This window comes from Sciurus vulgaris, assembly GCF_902686455.1.
Source record: "Sciurus vulgaris genome assembly, chromosome: X".
Classification (NCBI taxonomy): Eukaryota; Metazoa; Chordata; class Mammalia; order Rodentia; family Sciuridae; genus Sciurus; species Sciurus vulgaris.
In genome coordinates, this window is record NC_136471.1 from 49,284,044 (window position 1) to 49,310,436 (window position 26,393).

At 38.1% G+C, this 26,393-nt stretch overlaps 1 protein-coding gene across 2 annotated transcripts in view; it reads right to left on the reverse strand.

The window, feature by feature from the left end:
- CENPI (centromere protein I) overlaps positions 1-26,393 on the reverse strand; it is a 73,306-nt gene that overhangs the window by 11,787 nt on the left and 35,126 nt on the right. For both annotated transcript variants that reach the window (XM_079124057.1, XM_079124056.1), the window contains 3 exons: positions 6,558-6,652; positions 1,572-1,707; positions 609-733 (listed from right to left, as the gene is read on the reverse strand). In XM_079124057.1, the coding sequence (XP_078980183.1) occupies positions 609-733; positions 1,572-1,707; positions 6,558-6,652 (356 nt within the window). The remainder of the gene's footprint in view (positions 1-608; positions 734-1,571; positions 1,708-6,557; positions 6,653-26,393) is intronic.

The window sequence follows — 26,393 nt, forward strand, 5'->3', positions numbered from 1 at the left end:
ATCAAAAATTAATAGAGAATTAAAAGCAGTCAGTCACTGATACAGAATATATTTTCTTCATGTAAAAAAGTCACAGCAGAAAAAAGGATATATTTTTTCTTGCCTGAGAATGATTATCTAATTAGTTGTAAAATATTTTAACCTTGACATAGTTCTACAAGTTAAGCCAAAAAGGGTCTACACCTATGATTAAAAAGAGTAATTTCAGTCCACAAGTGAAAGAATAAGAGATCCGAAATAATACTTAGAGTTTCATATAATTGGCAATAGCTCCTCTCATCTCCCAGAAAAGCTACATACACTTAAACCAGTTATCAACAAATGACTAATTTTTCTTTAAGACACAGAAATTAAAGTTGAGTACAATTATACCTTGCACAACAGATCCTTAACTATGAATGTTTTAAATTCCATATCCCTTGTAGTGGGGGACTTACAAATAGCACAGCTATCTTATCCCATATTGGAATTCTGTATCCAACAGAACACCATATTTCCTATTTTGTATGCCTTGGCAGAAAATGAATAGGAATATTTATTGTGTTACACTTGAAAGATAAAGATAAAATTATGATGTAGTAAGTAATAAATAGTAAAAAGGCTTGTACCTGTGCATAATATAACACAGCTGGTTCAGTATACTGGTATCCAGGCTGAGGAGTGCAGGATAGAAGATCCCAGGAGGAAATAATACCACTAATGGAAGGTTATAATTTACATATATGTCACACACCTTTTGGGAAAAATGATAACATCAGTACATAGATTATTCACCAGTAATCAGTCAAGTTGTCCCAAAGAATTATCACCATAAACAATAAAAACATCTACCTAAATAGAATAGGTAGCCACCAGTCTGCTGAAAATAAACATCATCAAATATCAACCATAGAGAATTATTTCTAGGACACAATTATTAAAAGAGTAGAAGAAGGAGCATTTCTTTCTCCTTAAGTTCCATGAATACTTATTTATCACATTAGTCAGTGCCTGACCTAGAAAATTAAAGGAGAGCATGCTTGTAAGCAAACACATAACACAAGACAATTAGGTATTAATGAAGAAAGAAAGGTAGGACAAGTGAGATTTTAATGGGTATTTCATGGTAATAGTTCTTTCCAGGTTAAATACTATAAAACATTAAGAGTACGAGTATCATAAAGTTACTAAGTACCAGGAGAATATAGTTAATTGAAAGGTAGGTGTAGAGATCTGGGGAAAAAAAGATGATATCTTGGTTTTTGCCAGAGGTTGGTGATGTACAGTGAATAAGCAAAAAGTGATGCTAGAAACAGACTTCTCTCTAGGGCCAGTATTAGTATAGGTCAATGTATATTAAAGTGGTGGGTAACTAGACCAAAAACAAAAGACATTTGTTTTTATACTTTATTTTATGAAAGTCATTTATTCAGATGAAAATATAATAATCCACTTCAAAATGTGTGGTTATTTTAACCATGCTAATAAGATCACAGCACACCTTGATGGATGTCCACGAAATTTAAATAATAGGCTAGAAAAGTGAATAGCTATCACAAAAATCTAAACTGGAAAAATGGAATGTGTGCTACCTTCTCATAGAAATCCAAAATGAAGTGCAACAAGAAAGTATTGTTACTCTCCAATCGCATTGCAGTAGTGGACAGCCATCCTACATAGTGAATCAGTTTAGACACAGAGTTCATGGATCCACCCAGAGTTGTCTCTCTGCAATAAAGAAATGCATAACATTCAGATCCAGACCAGCAAAAGTGCTCACAATTTCCAAGCTACAGGTAGATAACATATAGCAAGAAGCAGATAGGATATAAAACAAGGACTATTAGTATTCCAATGTATAATTCCCTTTTAAAAAAATCACAGTGATGAATCATAAAACTACACTTAACCCTCTAGGGAACCATTAAGATCAGTTCATAGAATATCCTCAGTAACCAGACTCTACTAGTAATTATGAGGGAGGAAAAAAGGATTATTTTCTACATAGACTTTAAATAACATTACCAATGTGTAGGGATCCTCAGAGAATATTTATTTCTAGTAACTGGGGGAATGAGTTCATGACAAAGCAACATGAAAATTTCAGAATAAAATCTGAAAATTAACAAAATGTTAAAGCAAACCAGAAAAAAATATAATGAAAACTCATTAATCTCAAATAAACCACAAGTGGTTTAAAAGGATAAACATTAAAATGACTTTAGGAATCATTTCTTATGATGCCCGTAACATTGCAAAACAATGAGTGAAACCTAATACATAAATCAAAACCCAGTTTTGCCTGAATTCCTCAGTTAAAGATACTGTTAAAATATTTTCACTGGAGCTAGGCATAGTAGCATATGCCTGTAATCCCAGCAACTCAGAAGGCTGAGGCAGAAGGATCACTAGTTCAAAGTCAACCTCAGCAACTTAGCAAGGATCTAAGCAACTTAGCAAGACCCTGTCTTAAAAAACAAAAAAGGGTTGGAGATATGGCAATATATGTATATATATATATATATATTCCCTACTGAATTCAATCTAATCTTAAAATTGAATTAACAAAATTTTTGGCATCTTTCATTCTTTTAGTAAAAAGCAGATATGGGTATTTTACATTCTTCCCAAATCAATGAACTAATTCTCTTTAAATCACACTGGGCATAATTAGTTCAATCCATCCATTTCTCAATTGTTTCAATCTGCAGTTAAATAGATGAGGAAGAGACTTGCTATGTGAATTCATAGCTTTACCCTCCTATTCAGGTAGTCAACAATGGCTGGAAAAAGGAATAATGTAATATATGTAGTCTCAGAGCTTCAGAGATGATGACTCTACCACAACCACTCTGATGGTTCAGTGCCAGAACAAGGAAGGAAGGATTAGGAGACAATTCAAATAGGTGGCATCCATGCAGTCAGCTGGTTACTAGCAAAGCTGATAGGGTTTAATGATGATTTTTGGAAGCACTTGGCAAATGTGTCTGAAATAATTTGAAATAATGATGATTGCTCAGAACATCTTTTTTAAAAAAAAATTGGGGGCAGTGCTGAGGATTGAACCCAGGTCCTCACAAACTAGGCCAGTACTCTACCACTGAACCTCTTCTGAAGTGTTTTACCACAGGACACTATTGGCATTTTGGATGAAACAATTCACTATTCAGGACAACCTCCTATTCCCTACCACAGCATATAGCATCCCTAGCTGCTGCCAAAACAGCAACACCCTCTTCCCAGTCACTGTGACAATTAGAAATGTCCTTGGAGAACCACTACTGAAAATGTTTCCTAACAATCTCTACTTGTGGTCTATAACTACAATTCACTTCCTTTTCAACACTCACATGACATATGATCGTATGATAGAAATACAGCATTGTACTCATATCTCCAAAAGGAATTACTGAGAACTAAAGAGCTAAACTACATAATACCAAATATTATTATAATGAGAAAAATTATATATGTATATATATGCTCATTTATTTAAGAATTTTAGAAAGCCCTGCTTCTTTGTAGATATTCTCCCTGAATCTATAACACTAATAAAGAAAGATCCTAGGATTCTTAAAAAGACAATATAGAAATTGTAATATACCTATTTCAGGAGTGTCTGAGACTTACACTGCAAGTTGGCCAAAGGTTAATGAAGCAAACAAACTACTCAATACAATTTCTTTATAATAGTTATTAGCACACCTTAGCTTGCACCAGAATTATGGAAGTATTAAAAAAGGATTACTGGGACACCTCCAATGTTTAATTCAGTATATCTAGGGCAGGGACTGAAAATTTTAATCTCTACCAAGTTCCCAGGTAATGCTGACACTACTGGTCCAAGGACCACACATTGAGAAACACAGCACTATAAAACATTTTCACTATCTACTAATGCTCCATTTTCTTCTAAAAACCATCAGGCATATATATAAACATTACAAAGACGAATATGAATTAAAAACAATTTTTCATGCTACCCTCAAGAAGGTTCTATCCTCTACTAACCAAACAGATCACTGTAGGGTTAAGAATACAAGGAAAATGGGCCTGAGCTCATATTTTAATCACTCATATGCAACTGAACCAAAGGGGAATTTGAACATCAGTTGCATATTTGAATATATTAAGAACTATTAGACAGGCACAGTGGGGTACGCTGATCGCAAATTCAAAGTTAGCCTCAGTAACTTAGCAAGGCTTTAAGCAACTAAGCAAGACCAACTCAAAAATTTTAAAAAATTAAAAAATAAAAAGGGCTGGGGAATATTGCTTAGTGGTTAAGCACACCTGGGTTCAATCCCTGGTCCCCCCCCCCAATATTAAGAACTATTATTTCTTTTTAGATATCATAATGGTATCATTATTTTACAGTTAAGATGGTATCTGGGTTTTACTTAAAAAATGATCCAGGAGGGAGGAGAAAAAAGAAGAGTTTTTAGTTACACATGACAAAAGAATCTATTTTGAAATAATAATTAAAAAGGAACACTTTTTTTTTTTTTTTTTTTTTTTTTTTTTTGCGGTGCTGGGAATCAAACCCAGGGCTTGTGCTTGCAAGGCAAGCACTCTACCAACTGAGCTATCTCCCCAGCCCAAAAAAGGAACACTTTTAAACTGTTGGTGGGATTATAAATTAGTATGACCACTATGGAAATCAGTAAGGAGGTTCCTCAAAAGACTAGGCATGGACCCACCACATAACCAACTTATTACCACTCTCAGTATTTATCCTGAGGGATTACAGGCATCATACTACAGTGATACATGCACACCCATGTTTGTAGCAGCACAATTTACAACAGCCAAATTAGGGAACCAGCCTAGGTGTCTATCAATGGCTGAATGGGTAAAGAAAATGTGGTATGGGCTAGGGTTGTAGCTCAGTGGTAGAGCGCTTGCCTAGCACATGTGAGGAACTGGGTTCTATCCTTAGCACCACGTGAAAACAAATAAATAAATGAAGGTATTATATCCATCTACAACTAAAAAATATATTGAAAAATAAAATGTGGTATATATACACAATGTAATTTTATTCACCCATAAAGAAAAATGAAATTATGTCATTTACAGGAAAATGGATGGAACTAGCGACCCTTATGTTAACGGAAATATGTCAAACTCAGAAGGTCAAGGGTCATGTGTTTTCTCTCCTATGTGGAACCTAGAGAGGAAAAAGGAAAAGAAAGGTGGGGGTAGATCTCCTAAAAATCAAAGGGAGATCAATAGAGGAAAAGGGGAGAGGGGACATGAGAAATGACATTAGAATGAATTGGACATTATTACCCTATGTGCATATGATTATATAACCTGTGTATCTCCACATCATGTATGACCAGACAAATGAGAAGTTATACTCCATTTATATATGATGTGTCAAAATGCATTCTACTATCGTATATAACTAATTAGAACAAATTTTAAAAATGCATTAAATTTTTTTTAAAATAGAGGAAAAGGAACAAGAGGTGGGATGGAAACGGAAGGGGAAGGGCTCAGGATATGGCTTAGTGGTCTAAGTGCCCATGGGTTCAATTCCCACTACTCCCCCAGCAAAATGTAGGGGAAAAAAACATGAAGTGAAAGAAGCCAGACACAAAAGGCCACATACTGCATGGTTCCATTTATATGAAATGCTCAGAAAAGGTAAATTAATTGATAAAAAGTAGATTAGTGGTTGCCAGGGCATAGTAGGGAAATGTCTGCTAATAGGTAATAGCATTTCTTTGGGGGAATAATGGAAACATTCTGAAATCAGATGTACAACTCTGTGAATATATTAAAACCCAATGAATTGTGTACTCTGAAGGGTGAACTTTATGCTAAGTGAATTAATTATAACTCAAAAAAACTGGTATTTAAAAAAATGATCCAGGAGCAAGTTGAAGGATGTTATATATGAAAAAAAGTTAACCATGATTGGTAATTTATGAAGCTGGATGATGGGTACCTAGAGGAACAATGCACTATTTTCTCTACTTTTGATTATATTTACAACTTACTAGAACATAAAAATTTTAAATGCTATAAAATAACATGGCTGATAATAAAATACGATTATGTGGTTCCTTGAAATCCAGTCTTTTTATTTTCACTTTTAGGGTAAAGTGCACATTTAATGGAAATTTAGGCTCTTTAACCTGAAAGTCAAGATAAATTAATGCACATAACCAAATTACGCCAGAGGAACATATAACGAAAACTTTGCAGCAAAAAATACCTCAAAGATTTTCTAACCATCAGCAAAATTGACTTTACATATAAGAATACATTTTATAAAGTAAATTAAACTGAATGAAAGTCAGAGTTGCAAATGCTAATTTTAGCTCTCCAGTGTTTTGCTAAGTAACTCATGCCAAGTTCCTTTGAGGTTAAAGGGGTGCTTTCTGACATAAAATAGGAACCTGGAGAATTAACTTCTCTTTCTGTGGGGAAGAAGAATGAAAAGCAACAAAAAAAATCTTTCAGAAAAGTACTACCAAACGATGAGGTTTCATGTCATAATATTAAACCCCATATGCAAACGTTTTTGTATAGATCATTTTTTTGTGGAGGACCGTAAGATAACTCACAGAGGACTGCTCGTCAGATGTTTCATGCGAACGTCCACAGAAAGCCACAATAGCCAATTCTGCAGTAGCTCTTTCAGACTCTGAAGAACACTACACTGAGAGAGTAAAACAAACAAAAAAAATTCATTCAAGAAATCATTCAGATGTAACAGTTTTCAGAACAGAAACTTAGAGGCAGAAGAGACCAGAGATGACTGTCTGATTTAGAACTCAGTTGTTGCTGCTCCAACATGGTTATTCTCTAGGTGACAGACTACAAATACAGGTTTATTTTTCCATTTTCTCTACAAGAAACACACCTGAACAGGATGCCCTAGAACAGACTTTTCTCTAAATTATATTCATTTATAACAAATATTATATCATCAAATAAAAACATCCTTTCCAGGAGTGGTAAGTAGAGCATGCCTGTAATTCCATCTGCATGTGCGGCTGAGGCAAAAGGATTACAAGTTCAAGGCCTGCCTGGGCAACTTCATGAGACTTTGTCTCAAAATAAAATTGGGCTAAGGAGCCAGCATGATGATGCATGCCTGTAATCTTAGTGGCTCTGGAGACTGAGGCAGGAGGATTCCAAGTTCAAAAGCAGTCTCAGCAATGGCAAGGAGCTAAACAACTCAGTGAGACACTGTCTCTAAATAATATACAAAACAGGGTTAGGGATGTGGCTCAGTGGTTGAGTGCCCCTCAGTTCAATCCCCAATACAAAAAAGAGGGGGAGGGGCGAGGGAGAGAATGTGGGAAAAAAGGAACACTTTTAAACTGTTGGTGGGACTGTAAATTAGCAACCACTATGGAAATAAGCATGAAGGTTCCTCAAAAGACCAGGCATGGAACCACCATATGACCCAGTTATACCACTCCTTGGATTTTATCCTGAAGAATTAAAGTCATCTTACTACAGCGATACATGCATACCCATTTTTATAGCAGCACAATTCACAACAGCCAAATTAGGGCACCAGCCTAGGTGTCTTATCAATGGCTGAATGGATGAAGGAAATGTAGTATAGATACACAATGGAATTTTATTCACCCATAAAAAAATGAAATTATGTCATTTGCAGGAAAACAGATGGAACTAGAAACACTCATGTTAAGTGAAATATGTCAAACTCAGAAGGTCAAGGGTCAAATGTTTTCTCTCCTATGCAGAACCTAGAGAGGAAAAAAGAAAAGAAAGATGGGGGTGGATCTCCTAAAACTCAAAGAGAGATCAATAGAGGAATAGGAATAGGGGTGGGGGTTTGAGAGGGAGGGGGAAAGTGCTGCAGAGTAATAGTGGACAAATTATATTGTTATATTGTGTGTATGTACAAATCCCATTATTATATACCAGTATAATGCACCAAAAAAAATATGGGGGGCTGGGGTTGTGGCTCACTGGTAGAGCATTTGTCTAGCATGTATGAGGCACTGGGTTCAATTCTCAGTACCACAAATAAATAAATGAATAAAAAAAAAAAGGTCTATCAACCTCTAAAAAAACCTTTTTTTAAAAACTGTAATACAATGGAATATTACTCCGCCATAAAGAATGATAAAATTATGGCATTTGCAGGCGAATGGATGAAATTGGAGAATATCATGCTAAGTGAGATAAGCCAATCTCAGCAAACCAAAGGACGAATGATCTCGCTGATAAGCGGATGATGACATATAATGGGGGGTGGGAGGGGTTAGCGTTAGGGTTAGGGTTAGGTTTAGGTTTAGGGTTAGGGTTAAGGAGGGTGGCAAGAATGGAGGAAGAAAGGACTGTATAGAGGGAAAAGAGGGGTGGGAGGGTTGCGGGGGAAGGAAAAAAATAACCGAATGAATCTAACAACATTACCCTATATAAATTTATGATTACACAAATGGTATGCCTTTACTCCATGTACAAACAGAGAAACAACATGTATCCCATTTGTTTACAATAAAAAAAACTGTAGATTAAAAAGGGGCTGGGATAAGCAAGGCACAGTGGCACATGCCTCTAATTCTAGCGGCTCAGGAGGCTGAGGCAGAAAGATCACAAGTTCAAAGCCAACCTCAGCAACGTAGGCCCAAGCAACTCAGAGAGACTCCATCTCTAAATAAGGATACAAAAAAGGGCTGATGATGTGGCTCAATGGTTAAGTGCCCCTGAGTTCAATCCTTGGTACCAAAAGGTGGGGTTATAGTATATAAAGTAGAATGATACTATGTAATTTGTTGATAAATGGATGATACTGGAGAACATCATGCTGAGTGAAATAAGCCAGATTCAGAAAGTCAAAGTTCAAATGTTTTCTCTTATATGTGGAAGCTAGAGAGAAATAAGGTACTTTAAAAGTGGCAGGTGGATAATCTTAGGAAAATAGAAGGAAGAACAATGGAATAGAGGGAGGGAGGAGGGATAGGAAAGGGGAATGACAGTAGAATGAAATTAACCAAACAATGCATGTATGAACACATGAATTCCACTTTTTGTATAACTATAATACACGAATTTAAAAAATCAATTTAGAGTGCTTGGGAGTGATAATGGCCAAATTATATTGTTACATTGTAGGTGAATATGTAAAAACAACTCCAAACATTATGCACCAATAAAATAGTGTGGAAAAAATCAATTTAAAAAACCTAAATAAGGGGCTGGCATTGTGGCTCAGTGGTAGAATGCCTGCCTAGCACGTGTGAGGCACTGGGTTCCATCCTTGGTACCACATAAAAATAAAATAAAGGTATTATGTCTACCTACAACTAAAAAATATATACATATTTTAAAAACCTGAATAAAATTAAAAAGGGGTGGGGATGTAATTCGGTGGTAGAGAGCCCCAGTGGGGATGTGGGGAACCAAACAAAAACAATCATCTTTATTGTTCCCTCTCAAGAGATCCTTTGAAGTTGCTACAGATATGAGTTCCCCACCATTTGTACCTTGTGATCCACAACTACAAGTTACTTTCTTTTTGAGAGTCATAAAGTTTATCTTATCTTCTGTGACTTTAGACAACAAATAATTATAATATAATCTCTCCTTTCTCAGGCTTTGCCTTGATTTCCCAACCTTATTCACATATAAAAAAGTAGGAGTCATAATAGAAATTTACCCAGGGCATAATGATTATAAACTATAGTACCTATAAATTTGAAACTTTTCTTAAATATCTTTAAGAAAGATATTTTCAGCAATAGAGTGCTCAGTGCTACTTCACAAAACTGACACATCAGCCAGGAATGGTGGCCCACACCTGTAATCCCAACAACTTAGGAAGCTGAAGCAGGAAGATCACAAGTTTGAGGCCAGAAACTTACTGAGACTCTGTCTCAAAAATTTAAAAAAAAAAAAAGGCTGGGGATAGAGCTCAGTGGTAAAGCATCCCTAGGTTTAATTCCCCATACCCCACCCATATACATACAAAGAATAAAAGAGAAGAAAAGAAAAAGAAAAAAGAAACTGATACTTCATATTAAAAATATGCCCAAGTTGGGGCTGGGGATATAGCTCAGTTGGTAAAGTACATGCCTCATGTGCACAAGGCACTGGGTTCAATCCCAGCACCACAAAAAAATGCCCAAGTTGAAGGCAACCTAAGTCATCTAAAATAATATTGACTTTGAAAAGTCCTCTGCCAGGGAATTTTATAATTTGAAAAGAATTCAATATTATAATTCTATATGTACAAATTAATTTTTTTTTTATTTTCCCACATACCTACTCTGCCCCCACAACAAAGGAAGGTATGAGGTTTTCATGTTTATGGAAGGGGACATAGGTTTTAAAAAAAACTTGAGAAGCACAGTTCTACCATGTGTGTGAATCTTTTCTACATATATAACCCCAGTAGACAAACATTAAACCTCTGTCTGACATACTCCACTATTAAGAAATACTTACTACCTGTGAAAATCCTTTATTCATTTTTAAATCTGCTCTACCTGTAATAAGATACTGCCCTCTAAGCCAAGCATAGTGGTGCACACTTGTAATCCCAGCAACTCAGGAGGCCGAGGCAGGAAGATGGCAAGTTCAAGGCCAGTCTGCAACTTAGCAAGCCCCTAAGCTACTTATCAAGACGCTGTCTCAAAACAGAAAATAAAAAGGGCTGGTGAAGTAGCTCAGTAGTAAAGCAACTCTGGGTTCAATTCCCAGTACCAAAATAAACAAAAAACTTTAATAAATAAATAAATACTGCCCTCTAGCTACCTCTGCCTCTTATAGTGACATAGAATACTCCCTCCATGTGAAGATCCTTCAAATACCGAAGGTCTTAGTCTTTTTTTTTTTTCCCCCAGGAAAAATCTCCCTACTTCCTTTACTATCTCAGGCTAGAAAGTTTGAAGTCATCTTCTGTTCTTCACACTTTATTTCCATTCACCAAATCCCATCAAGTTTTTCCTTCAAAATGTCTGACTTATTCATTTCCTTCCCAATTCCATTATAATTACCCTATACCAGTCCTTCACATCTCTGAGGTCACTATCCTCCTAGTTAGTCTCCCATACTCTAGTCTCATCTCCCAAACCCTAATTCTTTCTCCTTGGCTGCTAGACCCTTGCATTTAAAGCACTCCATCAAGTGCACATTGTAGTGTTTAATGCTTTAGCAAAGGAAGAGCAGTATGTATATATTATGAAGATGTTCAAGACAGCTATCTATTTCTACAACAGAAACAAAGTAGAAATAATGGAGAAATGAATAAATAGATTATGGTACTATGACTGTGGTGCCACTATTAAAAATATTACGAAGGCTATGTGAAGCCAGGCGTGGTGGCACACACCTATAATCCCAGCATCTCGGGAGGCTGAGGCAGGAGGATCTCAAGTTCAAAGCCAGACTCAGCAAAAGCGAGGCGCTAAGCAACTCAAAGAGACCCTGTCTCTAAATAAAATACAAAAATCAGGTTGGGGATGTGGCTTAGTGGTCAAGTGCCCCCGAGTTCAAACTAGGTACGAGTTCCTAGTACCCTCCACCCACCCGCCCCTAAAAAAAAAAGACTACGTGGAAACATGAAATTTGTTATGCAATGGTAATTTTGTATTCAGTTTTTAAAAATTATGTCCATTATGCCTGCAACTGTACAGAAAATGATAAATCAATAAGAACAGAAATTGGATAAGTAACATTCCAAAGTAAAGACAGCATGGTTACAGTGGGTTTATGGGGCTTTTCCTATGCAAAATTCTACAATGAAAAAAAAAGTTGTTTTAAGACAGATACAACTAATTAGGCATAAACAAAATGTACTAAAATGTTAAACTACATTTATAGATTGTTTAAAATATTATTCATTTAAAGACTAAGGTGAGTACTCAAGTCATACAATAGTAAGGTGATAATTAGTTACTATAAAGCCTCAGAAACTAATTGAATTTCTAGCTAATCCTACCCTATTTCACATTTCTATTATTCTTAATCACCGCATAAAATCTATGTCCCTTTGGATATTTATCCTTGTACTTTATACTTCTCTGTGCTTCATTCCCCTTTCATTGATCCTACCCTTCTCAAATCTCAGTTGCAATATCTTAAACCTTTATTCAGTGGTAACCTGCACCTACATCTTCATATTCTAAAAGTATGCTTTCTTTGTCTTCTTACCTTAACCATATTCTGATTCTTTGTTGCCACCTAACCTGGACTCTGTTTCTTTGAAATATATTTCTATATTCTACTTTAACACTTAGAGGAAAGGACTGCCCATTGCAAACGTGGGAACAGAATAAAAACTTCTTCTTTAAGAAGGTAAATATAAAATCAGAAATTCCACTTTAAGAGAAATCAGATTTCACTTAAAAGACACCATACCCAGGCATGGTGGTGCACACCTGTAATCCCAGAGGCTCAGAAGGCTGAGGCAAGAGGATTGCAAGTTGAAAGTCACCTTGGCAACTTGGTGAGGCCCTAAGCAACTTTGTATGACCCTGTCTCAAAAAAATTTAAAAATGGGCTTGGGGTGTGGCGCAGTGGTTAAGAACTGCTGGGTTCAATCCCAATCCCTAGCACCAAAAACAAAACAAAACATCAAAAGGATCTTCTATTTAATCAGGTGCCACAAGGAAAAAATCTCTTTGTTTCAGAATGTTTACAAATATTTTGTGAACTACAGAACCTCATAAGTCAAACAACTGCTAACAGATGTATTTGTTAGCGTAAGATTAAAGACCCCCAATTTAGATAGCATTTTGCTAGTTTTTCTCATGACTTTGACTATTCCTTGGTTTTCAAAATACAAAATTGTCTATCTTCAACACTATTTCCAAACAATTATTGCTCCTTCCTTGTGTAAAAAGCCCTTTCTCCTTTGATGCTCACATTATCTGACTATACTAACCTTCACATTTTTGTTTGTTCATTTTAGCAGTGCTGGAGATCGAACCCACGGCCTTACACATGCTAGGAAAGGGCTGTACCAGTGAGCTACACCCACAGGCCCCCTATATTTCCCCCAAATCTCTGCTATCTATCTCCTGGCAACTCATCCAAATTCATTGAGGACCTTAACACTCTGCTTCATGTCTGCCATTGATAACTCAGTTATGTCAGTGTCCCCAAAGATAATCCACTCAACACTTCAGCTTTAGTTTCTTGACCTTAAATCAAACAACCTTCACTTACCTTACTTACCCACTCCTACATTCACACGCTACATTCTGTCATAACCTGAACTGACCCAGAACTGAAATCTACTACTTAACTTTTTGTTGTAACTTCCTATTTTCCTGCTTCCTCACACCCTCAACTCCAACTAGTTATACACTTGGTGTTCAACTTCACAGACATTCAATCCCTTGATTACTTCGTTTTAACTTCCATTTTCAAGCTTACTAACCTTCTCCTATCCTAATTTCCCTATCTAGACCAGACCACACCGTCAATCATTCTCAGTTCTCTTGTACTCCATTCAACCAGCAAAACCCAATTAATTCTTTTTTTTTTTTTTTTTGGGGGGGGGTGCTGGGGAACGAACCCAGGGCCTTGTGCTTGCAAGGCAAGCACTCTACCGACTGAGCTATCTCCCCAGCCCCAGATTAACTCAATTTTAATACATGCTTTCTCTTCTACATTTAAGCTGAAGAAATTCACAAAACTAGACATGTTGGTGCTACTCCAAATTTACTTTCTCAACTTCAGCTGGACCCATAAGGAAGCTCAATAATCCTTTGTCTTTGACCAGTGCATGCTATTACTCCCTTCCCCCATTTTTCTCTGTGGCTACCCAAAACAGATAACAACCTCCTGAGTCCTCCTACTTAATTCTTTCCTGTATAACATGCTTCCTATTTTGAAAAGTTCAACAATCTCAGGCACAAATTATTCTATTTTCTTGCCCTTCCTTCCACCTATCCATATGTCCTTCCCCAATTTTAGAGGATAAGTGGTGCCTCCCAATTCCTCACTGTCCATTCAAGCAATACCTAGTGTTTTCTTTCTTTCTTTCTTTTTTGTACCAGGGGTATTAACCACTGAGTCACATCCCCAGCCCTTTTTTATTTTTCATTTAAACACAGGTTATCACTTAGTTGCTTGATGCCTCACTAAGTTGCTGAAGCTGGCTTTGAACTCATGATCCTCCTGCCTCAGTCTCCCAAGCCACTGGGATTATAGGTGTGCTCCACTGTGACCAGCTCCTCTACTGAGTCTTTTTTTTAAATAATTTTTTTAGTTGTAGATGGACACAGTACCTTTATTTTATTTATTTATTTTTATGTGGTGCTGAGGATAGGCTGAGGATAGGCTCACACATGTGAGGCAAGCATTCTACCACTGAGCCACAGCCACAGCCCCCTCTACCTAGTCTTAATTCAATAGTTTCATGTTCCTTCTGGAAACTTATACCATTAATTATCCCCTATCTTTCCTCCATTTTCAGCCTGTCCCTATTCTTAACTAGCTCTTTCTACTCTGTCTATAAACTCAAGTTTCTCTCATTCTGGGGGCAACAAACAAGCAAATACAACTTCTTTTGAAAGTCCTACTAAACTTCTCTTTCCGAACCTCTTCTTTTTAGGCAAATGTTTTAAAGCATAATTTGGAAACACTGTCTTTTTTCTTTTCAGTACTGGGGATGGGCCCAGGGTTTCATACATGCTAGGCAAATGCTCTACCACTGAGCTATATCCCCAGCTGTCTTGACTTTTTCACTTCATATTCACCCTTCAAACCTCACAACCTGGCTTCTGGACCCACACGCCACTAAAATTAGTCACAAAGTTAGCCAAAATCTCAGTATTGTCATTCCAAAAGAAAAACAACAACAACAGAAAAAAACAAAGGTGGCATCTTTCTGGACCTTCCTGGGCTATTTGGCAACATTATTCCTTCACTCCTTCTTGATATCTTGCATTCCCTTTATTTAAACTCTTCTCCTAGTTCTTTTCATAACTCTGTTAATTCCTTAAGGTACCTCTGCAGACTCTCCTCATTTTCAACCTCAGAAATAAATACTGAATACTCCCTTGAGTTCTGTCCTTGAACACTAATATAATATAAAGCTGCTCCCCTGCCCTTTACGCTGCAGTCATTTCCCCGCCTCCCAACTTACAACCTAGCTTGTCAGTCTGTGAACATCCTAGCTAGCTATTGGTTCATCAGTCAGCTTGCAAGTATCCTTCTGTTATTGGTCCCTTTAGCCTGCAGAATTCAACTGCTTCAGAATAGCTCCCCCGCCATTTCTCTCTCTCTCTCTCCTCGCTTTCATGCTTTCCCCTCCATTTCACTCTCTCTCTTGCGCATGCGCTCTCTCTCTTTTCCTCTAATTTTCTCTCTTACCCTGCAGGGAGACACTCTGCTTACTAAACTCGCTTATGTGAGTTCCCACGTCTGGAGAGGTTTCTGGGTTCTTAACGTTTGTGCCATGACTCGGATGGGCTCTTCTACCACTGCTTAGGTGGGTGGAATCCCATCCGTTGCCCCAGACCCCCAGACACTGGTCTCACCTTCCATTCACCTGGACGCTCTCCACATCCACCACCGGCCTTCAGATTGGTGAGTTTTACCCTAGGTCAGCTTAAACACTCCTCTGCTGACCTGAGATGCGACTGTTGATGGTCTGATACCCTTGAGGTGGTTGAGGAATAGGGGCAACCCCATCCACGACTTTTGCAGTTACGGCTGGCCCCTTAGTTGATTTTATCTGACGGTGGGGCCCTGATCTTTATGGTGGAGATTCTCTCTCAGGGTTGAGGCTCCTCTTCGCGCTCACTCTCTCTCAAAAATCCTGACGTCAGGTCCTCAACTCTCTCGGCTTTTGCCCCACACACAGACTGATACTTGTGTGATGACCCCTTCTCTGTGCTGCCTTCTTGTCTCCAGCCAACTACTCTGACCTCAGGATGCCCTGGCCACTAACTCGGCTGTATCAGTCTCCACCATGGGATCTGGGTCCTCCATTCCAGCAGATTCACCCCTGGGATGTCTATTAGACAACTTTAGAACCCTTCACCTGACCCCTGGCTTAAAGCCATCAAAACTTAATGATATTTGGCCACAGTACCCTTTAGATAATTGCAAACTATGCTACTGAGACCACTTCTCTTCAGTGAGCTCTCGAGATGGCTCCCCTGCTGTTTTCTACTGAAACTTATTATTTGCCATTAAGAATCAATCCAAAATGGTCACATAATGGCACACAGCTTCTGTGAGCGAGCAGGCAGATGGAGAGGGAGTCCTTATTTTCAAGTCTTTTCTTACTTGCGCTTCTTTGCTCTTCCTGCAATCTTGAATGTCTCCTTTTGGCTTCTTCTCCCCCTCTTAATCCCTCCTCCTTCTCCGACTTCAACTCAGTTAACAAACCACCCCCATACCAGTCCACTGCAGCAGAGGCCCCTCCAGTCACTGTTCCTCCATCTCCTTTGCCCCATTCTATTTCTTCTTCCATTTTGCCCAGCCCACCCAGTCCTCCTGGCACGAGCTCCCACGCACATTTTCTAGTCCCCCTATAGGAGATGGCTGGTGTGGAGGGAGTAACCAGCCAGTGGCATGTTGCACTAAGGAGTATGGTATAGTAGCCCCATTCCTCAAAAGTAGTGGGAGATAATGTTTCACAATCTTCTGCATCCAAACCTGAGTTAATTACTAACCAGGAAAAAGGGTTAAAATGCCCTAGGCATCAAGTTTCTGCTAGAACTTGTTAGATCCTTTCAGATCTCAGTCAAGGCTTACATTGAAATGCAAATGGAAGAAGCCAGAAGGCTCCTGTGGAAGACCAGTCTCAAACCCAAGAAAAAAGTGTCCATTTTAAATTTCTCCTGAGCTGCATCACAGAACACTCTATCTTTCCCTCTTACCCCTTCTCTTTCTCACTCTCTCAGGATATAATAAATGGCTATTATCATTTTTCTTCTGGGACTCTTGATTTTCTTAAATGCTATATTTTTTGAACTCACAATTTTGATCCTACATACCTAGGTTAATGATTTTTGATCAGTGCTTTTTATCCAACTCTAGAGTTATTTTTGAACATCTGTTATATTGCATTGGAGATAAACATTACAAGGCCTTTGCTTTTGTGTTATGTGTTGTCTGTGTGCAACTAAATATAAGCATGCATAAAATTAAAATTCCAAATACCTCTAATTCGTATGATTTAAAAAGGTTCCATTTAAATTGGGTAAACTAATAAAAGTAAAATGTCTTTAAAATTAACTCACAAGTCACTAGGTGGTCAAACTAATAAAATGCTGATGTTTATAAAATGTCTAACATCAATTTTTCTAGGACATTTCTTCAACAGGAAAGAGACAGCAAATACTGTTGGTACACTTGTCTGATATCTTGGTGATTTTTTTTTTTTACAGTAAGATGAGTGAATTAGAGTTGACATGTATGGGATTACTCAAATGTGTTTGTTAGAGACATCTGATTAATTTACAAAGTTAAAATGCTAATTATTAAATAACATCGAGTACTCTCAACTCCTTAAATTCCATGGAGTAACATACTTAAACATTATTGGTGTTTTCATAGGTTGGTAAAGTTTACTCTTAATATTATGTCTGTTAAGTTCTACTCTTTAGAACTAGTCTTAAAAATTGGGGTTTATACAATTATGGTTAAACAACAACTGTTAAAGTCTAAATTTTTCTTTAAAAACTAAACTTGGTAATAATTGTGGAATGGTCATTTTTTGTATATTAAATGTGTTCATATTTTCCAGGTATACAAGCCTTTAAAGCAGAAAATTTATCAAGCTGCTATTCTCCAAATTAAACTTGTATGTAGTGGTAATTTTAAACTTATAAGAAGAGTAAATGTTATTGAGGATTTATTTCTATCATTTAATGTTCTATTATAGGATCTGTCATCAATAGGGTATATGTAAAATTTGTTACTTTTTACACTGAGATGAAAAAAAATTTAAATGTAAATGTATTTCTAAAAGTTAATGAGAGCCTGATTTGTTTAAAAGTTAATATCTTGAAACATGAAAGCATTTTGACACTTTGCCACACAAAAGGAAAGTTAAAAGCTCTCTCAGCCTTTCTTTAATTCATGTTTTAGATATAATGTTAAACTGTGTTAACTAATGTTCAAATAAACTCAGGAATCAATATATGTAAACTTCTTAAAATGACATTTAAGAAAGAAGCAAAGTTGAACGTCAGAATTAAAACACTTAAGATTTGTAAAGAGCCATGCCTTACCCAAGATAAGACTCTGCCTCCCCTCCCACCTTTACTGCATGTTAGAGTGACTCCAAAATAAGCCAGACTCCAGCTTCTTTAAAGTTATATTCAAAAGATTCATTCTTGTTGTAAAACTACTGTGATCTCAAACAGGATATAATGTAGAGCTCAGCCAAAAATTCATGATAGCTATTATACAAGCTGAATGTATTTTTACTCTTGCTAATTACATTTTGTAGAACTGTTACCTGTTTTGCAGAGGTACTGATTCAAGAACCTAGGTAACTTGTTATAATAAGCCATCACCTACAGAACAGATAGTATAAAATGATAACTTCCAGTACTAATACAGACTCCAGTTAAATAAAAGGGTAAATAACTATAAAGTTATAGACATTTAAGTTAAAGCCCAGCACTCTTACTTTATGACTGGTAAGACTGGCTTGCTGGATGGATAAGATCAAACTTAGAGATTGAAATTAAATACAGAGACCAAGAAAAACCAGTATCTTACCCTCAAAGTCAGCCTGAACCCAGGGAACAAGAGGACTTCTCTAAGGAACTTTGCAACTCTGGGTCACAGGACCTCCCAATCAGGGAGGTTAGTGAGACCACTAGAGGATAAAAAAACCAATCAGTGCACCTGCTGCAGAGGAAGGTCATTGGAAAAGGGAGACATCCCTGATGCTTCCAAGGGAAGCCACCTCATCGAGGAGACCCTGCCTAATGAATGGCACTAAGGAGCTAAGAAGCTGCTCTCAAGTTCCCCATGAGTGACCCCTGTGGGAACTCAGCTGACTCTTTAACAAGACAGGAACAGGTCAATTTGACCAGCTTGATCTTAGACACCTAGAAAAACAGTTAAAACCAAAATATTGCCATTCTTGGGCATTTAAAAGAAATAATAGTTAAATGTAACTTAAAATATACACTTGTGTTAGCTCACTAGAATAGACTGGAAGCTACAAAAGAGAGATTCTTAGGCAAATGTGCCTGATAACTATCAAGAGAAACTGCCAGAGTCAGAAGTTTTTAGTCAGTTTAAGGCCTACAGACACAGGTAGGCTTAATCTATGTTTGCTAGTAACAGAAATATAGAGATCTCTACTAAATGTTGTGTTTATATTCCTGATAACCTGGACAATGTTAAAGTTCCCAAATAAATGCCTTGTCCTCTCCAGCCTTTGCTAGGCCTTGTTATGGGAACAACTTCTCAGTTCTTCCACCTCCTGGTGAGGGATTATTGACTTCTGTCATCTTCATGATACTCATTGACATGTTCCAGATTCTGCAACATTTATATTATATTAATCTCATTTCAGTACTCATGTCTTTTTGTTCTTCTCTCATAGAACCACCCACCCCCAGATGCCTTTACAACCTGCTCTTCCCCAACCAGACTTCTACCACAGACCCCTCAATTGACCCGATTTCTAAAAAGGAACCCCAAACTGCTTGCCCCATGCTGCCCCCTTCCAGCTCAAAGAAGCCAGAGTGGTCATCGCCCCCCTTCCCCTACAGCACTAAGGAGTTCCTAAAAGTAAAAGGGGAATGAAGCCAGAATTGGGGACAGGCAGTTAGTGTAGAAATAGGATCAGTCAAATCGAGGAAATGAAGTCCATGAAAGCCATCTGCCTCTGGAAGTCTGGAAGTTGGAGACTGCTCCTGGGAGAATGGAATGTCAAGGATCTTCAGAGTATATTGATTTTCAAATTTCCCTGCCCTTATCAAGGACTGCAAGCAAGGAGCTGCTAATTAATGTCCCCTGGGCCCTTGCCTGGCTGAATTACTTTGGCTCTCCCCCTGCCCCATCCGCTTCTTACTTTTTACATCTCACCTGCACAACCAGGCCTAGTCACGTAGGCAGGAAGGAGAGATAAAGGGGGAGAGAACTGGAGAACAAAAGATCTTCTTTTAAAAACAAAAACAGGGGAATATAATATAATATAAAGCTGCTCCCCTGCCCTTTACGCTGCAGTCATTTCCCCGCCTCCCAACTTACAACCTAGCTTGTCAGTCTGTGAACATCCTAGCTAGCTATTGGTTCATCAGTCAGCTTGCAAGTATCCTTCTCTGTTATTGGTCCCTTTAGCCTGCAGAATTCAACTGCTTCAGAATAGCTCCCCCGCCATTTTTCTCGCTCTCTCCTCCATTTCACTCTCTCTCTTGAGCATGTACTCTCTCTCTCTTTTCCTCTCATTTTCTCTCTTACCCTGCAGGGAGACACTCTGTTTGCTTAATAAACTCTCTTATGTGAGTTCCCACATCCATAGTGGTTTCTGGGTTCTTACAAACACTGTCTGTTTCTCCTTGCATTGTCCCTCCCCCAGCCCACCTCTAACTTTCATAGAAATAAATGTATGCGTGCATAAATGTGTATATACGTTTCAGGGTTAATCATAAGAAACTGCTAATTGTTGACTATCTTTGACCTAGAAAAATGGCAACTGCCTAATGGTTCAACCCAATGTTTATAGATAAATAACTCTTTAGTGAAATAAGATAAAAATACAGGGCTGGGGCTGAAGCTCAGTGGGAGAGTGCTTGCCTAACATGTGCAAGGCATTGGGTTCAATCCTCAGCACTGCATAAAAATAAATAAAATAAAGCTATGTGTCCATCTACAACTAAACAGCTCCAATCTTAGGCCATTCCAACTGTTAATTCAGAAAGTACCACAAGAAAAAGGAAGGGGTTAACATCCAACATCCTCCGCCCATTGTTCTACTAGTACATTAACTAAAAAAAATTGGGAAGAGAGACAATGACCACCCATTCTGGTCAAATATTTTGATCAACTCAAATGGAGAAGGTATCGCCAGTCTTCACCAAGATTTTGAATTTATATAAATATATTTTTTAATTTTTTTCTTCCTTATTCCTTCCGTGTGTGTGTGTGCACGCACATGCGTGTGTGCGTGTGCATGCACCTGTGAGTTCTGGCTGTCCTGATTGTTTCAGGGACATACATACATATACTTAATTTGTCTTTTTTTCCCTTATATTCAGCATTTTTAAAAATGTAATTATCTTTTCCTAGCACTGTCTTGTGAGGGCTTGGGTTCTTTAGTCTGTATATCTTCATCTGATTTTGTATTATTTTCATGTGTTGTTTCTCTTGTTTCTCTATCTTCTCCTACTAACAACCAACTTATATTGTTCTCTCTCCTCTCCTAATACCTTGCATCTACTATTTTTCCCCTCCCTCTGTATAAACATCATCTAGTATACCTATTCTGCATTCTCTGTTCATTTTCTGAAATTGTAGCCTTTTCTAATTTCCTAACACATTTCATGTATTTTTACCATCGTTCAGAACTAATTGGTTTACATAACTCTTGTCCCCATTGTAAATGATAAAGTAGACATCTGCAATTTGCTTTAAAGGCAGAGCTAGTTCATAGTTATTGTTTTCATTACTGGTAATTGCTGAATCCACCATTCCTTCTTTATTGTTGGGAATTAATGTTGAAGATGGCATTGTAGGATCTGGACATTTACTTTAACACTGTTTACTATTTGTTGTTTGCAAGAGTTGATACTATTATTTATTTTGTCCCCATTCTGTGAGGGGCTGGGAACCTACAGGGATACTAAAAGTTCACAAATTAGAGATTCTGCAACTGAACTAAACACTCCCCTGACTTTATGCCAATTCAAAAAAGGGAAAAGACAGAAGTCCCAAACCATCAACAAGGACCCAAGGAGAAAAACCCAGGGAGGAACTCAGTTCATATCCCTTGGCATCCATACATACATCAAAAACAGAGAGAAGTCCCAGAACAAATAAGGTAACTACACACAATAAAAGAGGTAGAGGAATCTGCTTCAATTGATGTACAAGACCAAAATGTCTGAAAACATGAGAAAACATGCAACAAATCTTCCCTCAAAATCCACAATCCCCCAAAGGATTCCACTGATAGAGAGGTGGATAAAAACCCAGAGAAAGATTACAAAACCTGAATATCATAAGAAGGAATTAATAAAGCAATTACAGGAGATAAAAGGCCACTTCAAAGAAATAGTGAAACGAAAACAAGCAGACTTCCTAGAAATGAAAGACTCAATCAATCAAATTAAAAAGTCACTCAAAGATATCACTAACAGATTAGATTGTGTAGGAAATAGAATCTCAACCCTCAAAGACAGAACTTCAGGCACTGAAGACAGGCTACATGAACTTGAGTACACAGAAGACAGTAAAAAGGAAAAAATTACAGAAAATACAAGAACTCTGGGATAACTTTAAAAGACCAAACCTGAGAATCACTAAGATAAAAGAGAACAAGGAGATACAAACTAAAGACATAAAGAACATTTTCAATGATGTAGTTACAGAAAACTTCTTCCATAACCACAAACAAGATAGACATCTTCATATAGGAAGCTTACAGTATCCCAAATAGATCCAATCAAATGAGAAGCTCACCAACGCATATCATAATCAAAATGCCTAACATACAAAATAAGGAAATGAATATTAAAAGCTGCAAGAAAAACCCTAAAATGAAGAGTCTGAGGTGAGAAGCCCTAAAAAAATAAAAATAAATAAAATATGTCAGCTAAGGTTACTATACCTGGCAAAATTCAGTTTTAAATTCAAGGGCAAAATAACTTTCTGCAACAAGAATTAACTAAAAAAAATCGTGAGCACCATACCAGCACTAAAAGAATACTCAAAAAGAAAGTGCACACAGAGGAACTAAAAAATAATTCCCAAAGTCCACAAACAGAGGAAGTTCAATAGAAGAATAATCCCCTAAATGAGTATCAAGACAGAAAAGATAAAAACAAAACATACTAACACTAAATGTTAATGGTCTCAACTACCCAAATAAAAGACACAGATTAACAGAATGGGTCAAAAACAAGATCCAACTACATGCTTCTTTACAAGAGATTCATCTCATAGGCAAAGCAATCTACTTGCTGAAGAAACTAAGGAGGACAAAAAGATATTCCAGGTATCTGGTCCAAGAAAACAGTGAGGAGTAGCTATTTTCATATCAAAAAAGCAAATTTCAAGCAAAAATTAATCAAATGAGACAAAGGCCACTATATACTAGTAAAGGGAAGTCATAAGCATAGTAAACATTTATGCTCCAAATGTCAACATACACAATTACATGGAAAAAATATTCCATGACATTAAATTCCACATAGACCCTAACAAAATAATACTGGAGAACTTCAATAAACCCTTATCACCAAAAGACAGGGCATTGAAAAAAAATATCAGTAAGGATATCTCCAACCTAAACACTATAAACCAAAGGGACATCTGCAGAATATTCCAACCCAAAACAGCTTGCAGCTGTGCATGCAACTTCTTCTAAAATAAATCATACTCTGGGCTATACAAAGCAATCTTAGCAAATACAAAACACTGATATAATACCATGTATCCTATAAAAACATAATGGAATGAAGCTAGAAATCAGCAAGACAAATAATATAAACTACATAACACATGATGATTAAACAATACTATCTTAAATGAAAATGGACCTAAGAAATGAGAACAGAAATCACGAAATTCTTAGAAAAGAACACAAAGATAAAACATCAAAATCTCTGAGACAGCATGAAAACAATTCTAAGAGAAAATTTAAAGCACTGAGTACCTACATTAAAAAATTCACGAGAGCTAGCGCACAATGGGATCCCCATCTACCAACGTGTCTATCCACCATCGCTGAGCCGCCAGCAGCGGCTGTCTCATCTTCCAATGCAGCTGTCTCCATCTTGGGACACCACGGCTGCCACAGTAGTCTAGAGACATATGATCTACCCAAATTGAATCAGGAGGAGATACACAATTTAAATAGATCAATTTCAAGCAATGAAATAAAAGATGTCATTAAAAGACGACCAACCATGAAAAGCCCAGGACCAGACAGATTCTCAGTTGAGTTCTACCAGATCTTCAAAGCACAAGTAATACCAATCCTACTCAAATTATTCCATGAAACAGAAAAGGAGGGAACCTTTCCAAACTCATTCTATGAAGCTAGTATCAACCGGATACCAAAACCAGACAGACATATCAAGGAAAGAAAACTTCAGACCAATATCCCTGATGAATACAGATGCAAAAAATTCTAAATAAAAGTCTGGCAAATCACATACAAAAACATATTTAAAAGATAATGCACCATGATCAAGTGGGGTTCATCCCAGGGATTCAAGGTTGGTTCAACATACAGAAATCAATAAATGTAATTCATCATATCAACAGACTTAAAGATAAGAATCATGATCATCACAATAGATGCAGAAAAGGCACTGACATAATATAGCACCCCTTCATGTTCAAAACACTAGAAAAACTAGGGATAGTAGAAACGTAATGTTAGGGCAATCTGGGCTGGCTGGATGGGGGTAGAGCAACAAGCAGCTGGATGGGGGCAGGGCATCAAGCAGCCTGCGCATGTGCAAAGGAGCAATCAATCAAGCGCTGACAAACAACCCCCAATGGTGCCTCCCAATCACCTGATGACCAGCGGAGCTCCTAGTTAATCCCAGGAGGACATGAAGTCCTCAAACTTCCCCCTGCCCACCCCAGGTTATAAAGATGCCGCCCCACAGGGGCAGCATGCAACTTCTTCAGCCCCATCCTGTTGAACCGGTGAACCTCACCTGCAAGCCATCCCAATAAAGTTTTTCTTTTTGATTTATATCTGGCCTGCCTGTTCTCCAGTTACCATCCTCTGATCAGCTTACCCCAGTCTAATCTTAAACATACATCAACACTGTAAAAGCTATCTACACTAAGTCCAAAGCCAACAACCTTCTAAATGGAGAAAATTGAAAGCATTCCCTCTAAAAACAGGAACAAGACAGGGATGCCCTCTTTCACCACTTCTATTCAACATAGTCCTTGAAACTCTAGCCAGAGCAATTAGATGAAAGAAATTAAAGGGATACAAATAGGAAAAGAAGAACTCAAACCATCCCTATTTGCTGACAATATGATTCTACATTTAGAAGATCCAAAAATTCCACCACAAAACTTCTAGAGCTAATAAATGAATTCAGTAAAGTAGCAGGATATAAATCAATACCCATAAACCAAATACATTTCTATACATCAGTGATGAATCCACTGAAAGAGAAATTAGGAAAACTACCCCATTTGCACCAGCCTCAAAAAAATTAAATACTTGGGAATAAACCTAACAAAAGAGGTGAAAGACCTGTACAATGAAAACTACAGAACACTAAAGAAATAAATTGAAGGCCTTATTGCAGTGTGTGCCAGAATTCCAGTCCTTGTACCACATGCACTGGACCTCCCACCCCATGGGCTTCCCATCTACCAATGCCTGGCTCCCTGGGCTGCCTCCATCTTGGGACTCTGTAGCTGCCACCATAGCCCCCTTGATGTGGTAGCCTCCACCATGCAACACCAGTCAGGGCCTAGAGATAGCCGCCCACCACGGCACTGCCCACCACAGCACTGCATCTCCAAATAGGATGCCCAACGACACCACACCGCCCACACTCACTGCCCTATCTATGAAAGAATTCGCCTCCATCTTGGAACACCTCCACCACCATCTTGGGTTACCTCCTCTGCAGCCACTGACATCTTTACTTGGGGCAGATTCCATCTTGGGACATCAGCTGGGGCCCTGTAAGCCCAATGTCAAGGTACTTACAGGCTTGCCACCACCACCAACTGGGGACATGGCCACTTCCATCTAGGGGCAAGAGCCAGGGTCTAGAAGACCATCACCAAGGTCCCTGTAGGCTTGGTTATATCTGAGGTCTCCCTGCTAGGTGTGCTAATAGCTACCATCATGCTGCAGTCAGGAGAGAGCCATGCATAGGTCAGTAGGTTGGAAGAAGGTGTGGAGGCATCTTGATCCTGGATCACCCAGACAACTAGCACAGCACCTACCAGGTTTCCAGGGCCAACCCAGGCAGCACTTGCTGGGACCCAACACCAGTCAGGTCCAGTATGGCAATCAACAGGGCTCCCTGGCTTCCCAATCCCCAGTCTCCTGACCCTGCCACCCACCAACTCAGCCCAGCACTTGCAGCTACGTGGCCAGACTGCAGCTCTCAACCCCTAGTCCTGATCTGCCCGATATAGAACAGCTCTCCACAACAGGTGCACAGGTCCTGGTGCACAGCCCTCAGGACCTCTAGAGAAAGAGATGCCTGATTGGGAAGTTGAAAGGTTAGGGGTGGGAGAGATACAATTTAGAGAGTAAATTAGAGACCAGGAAT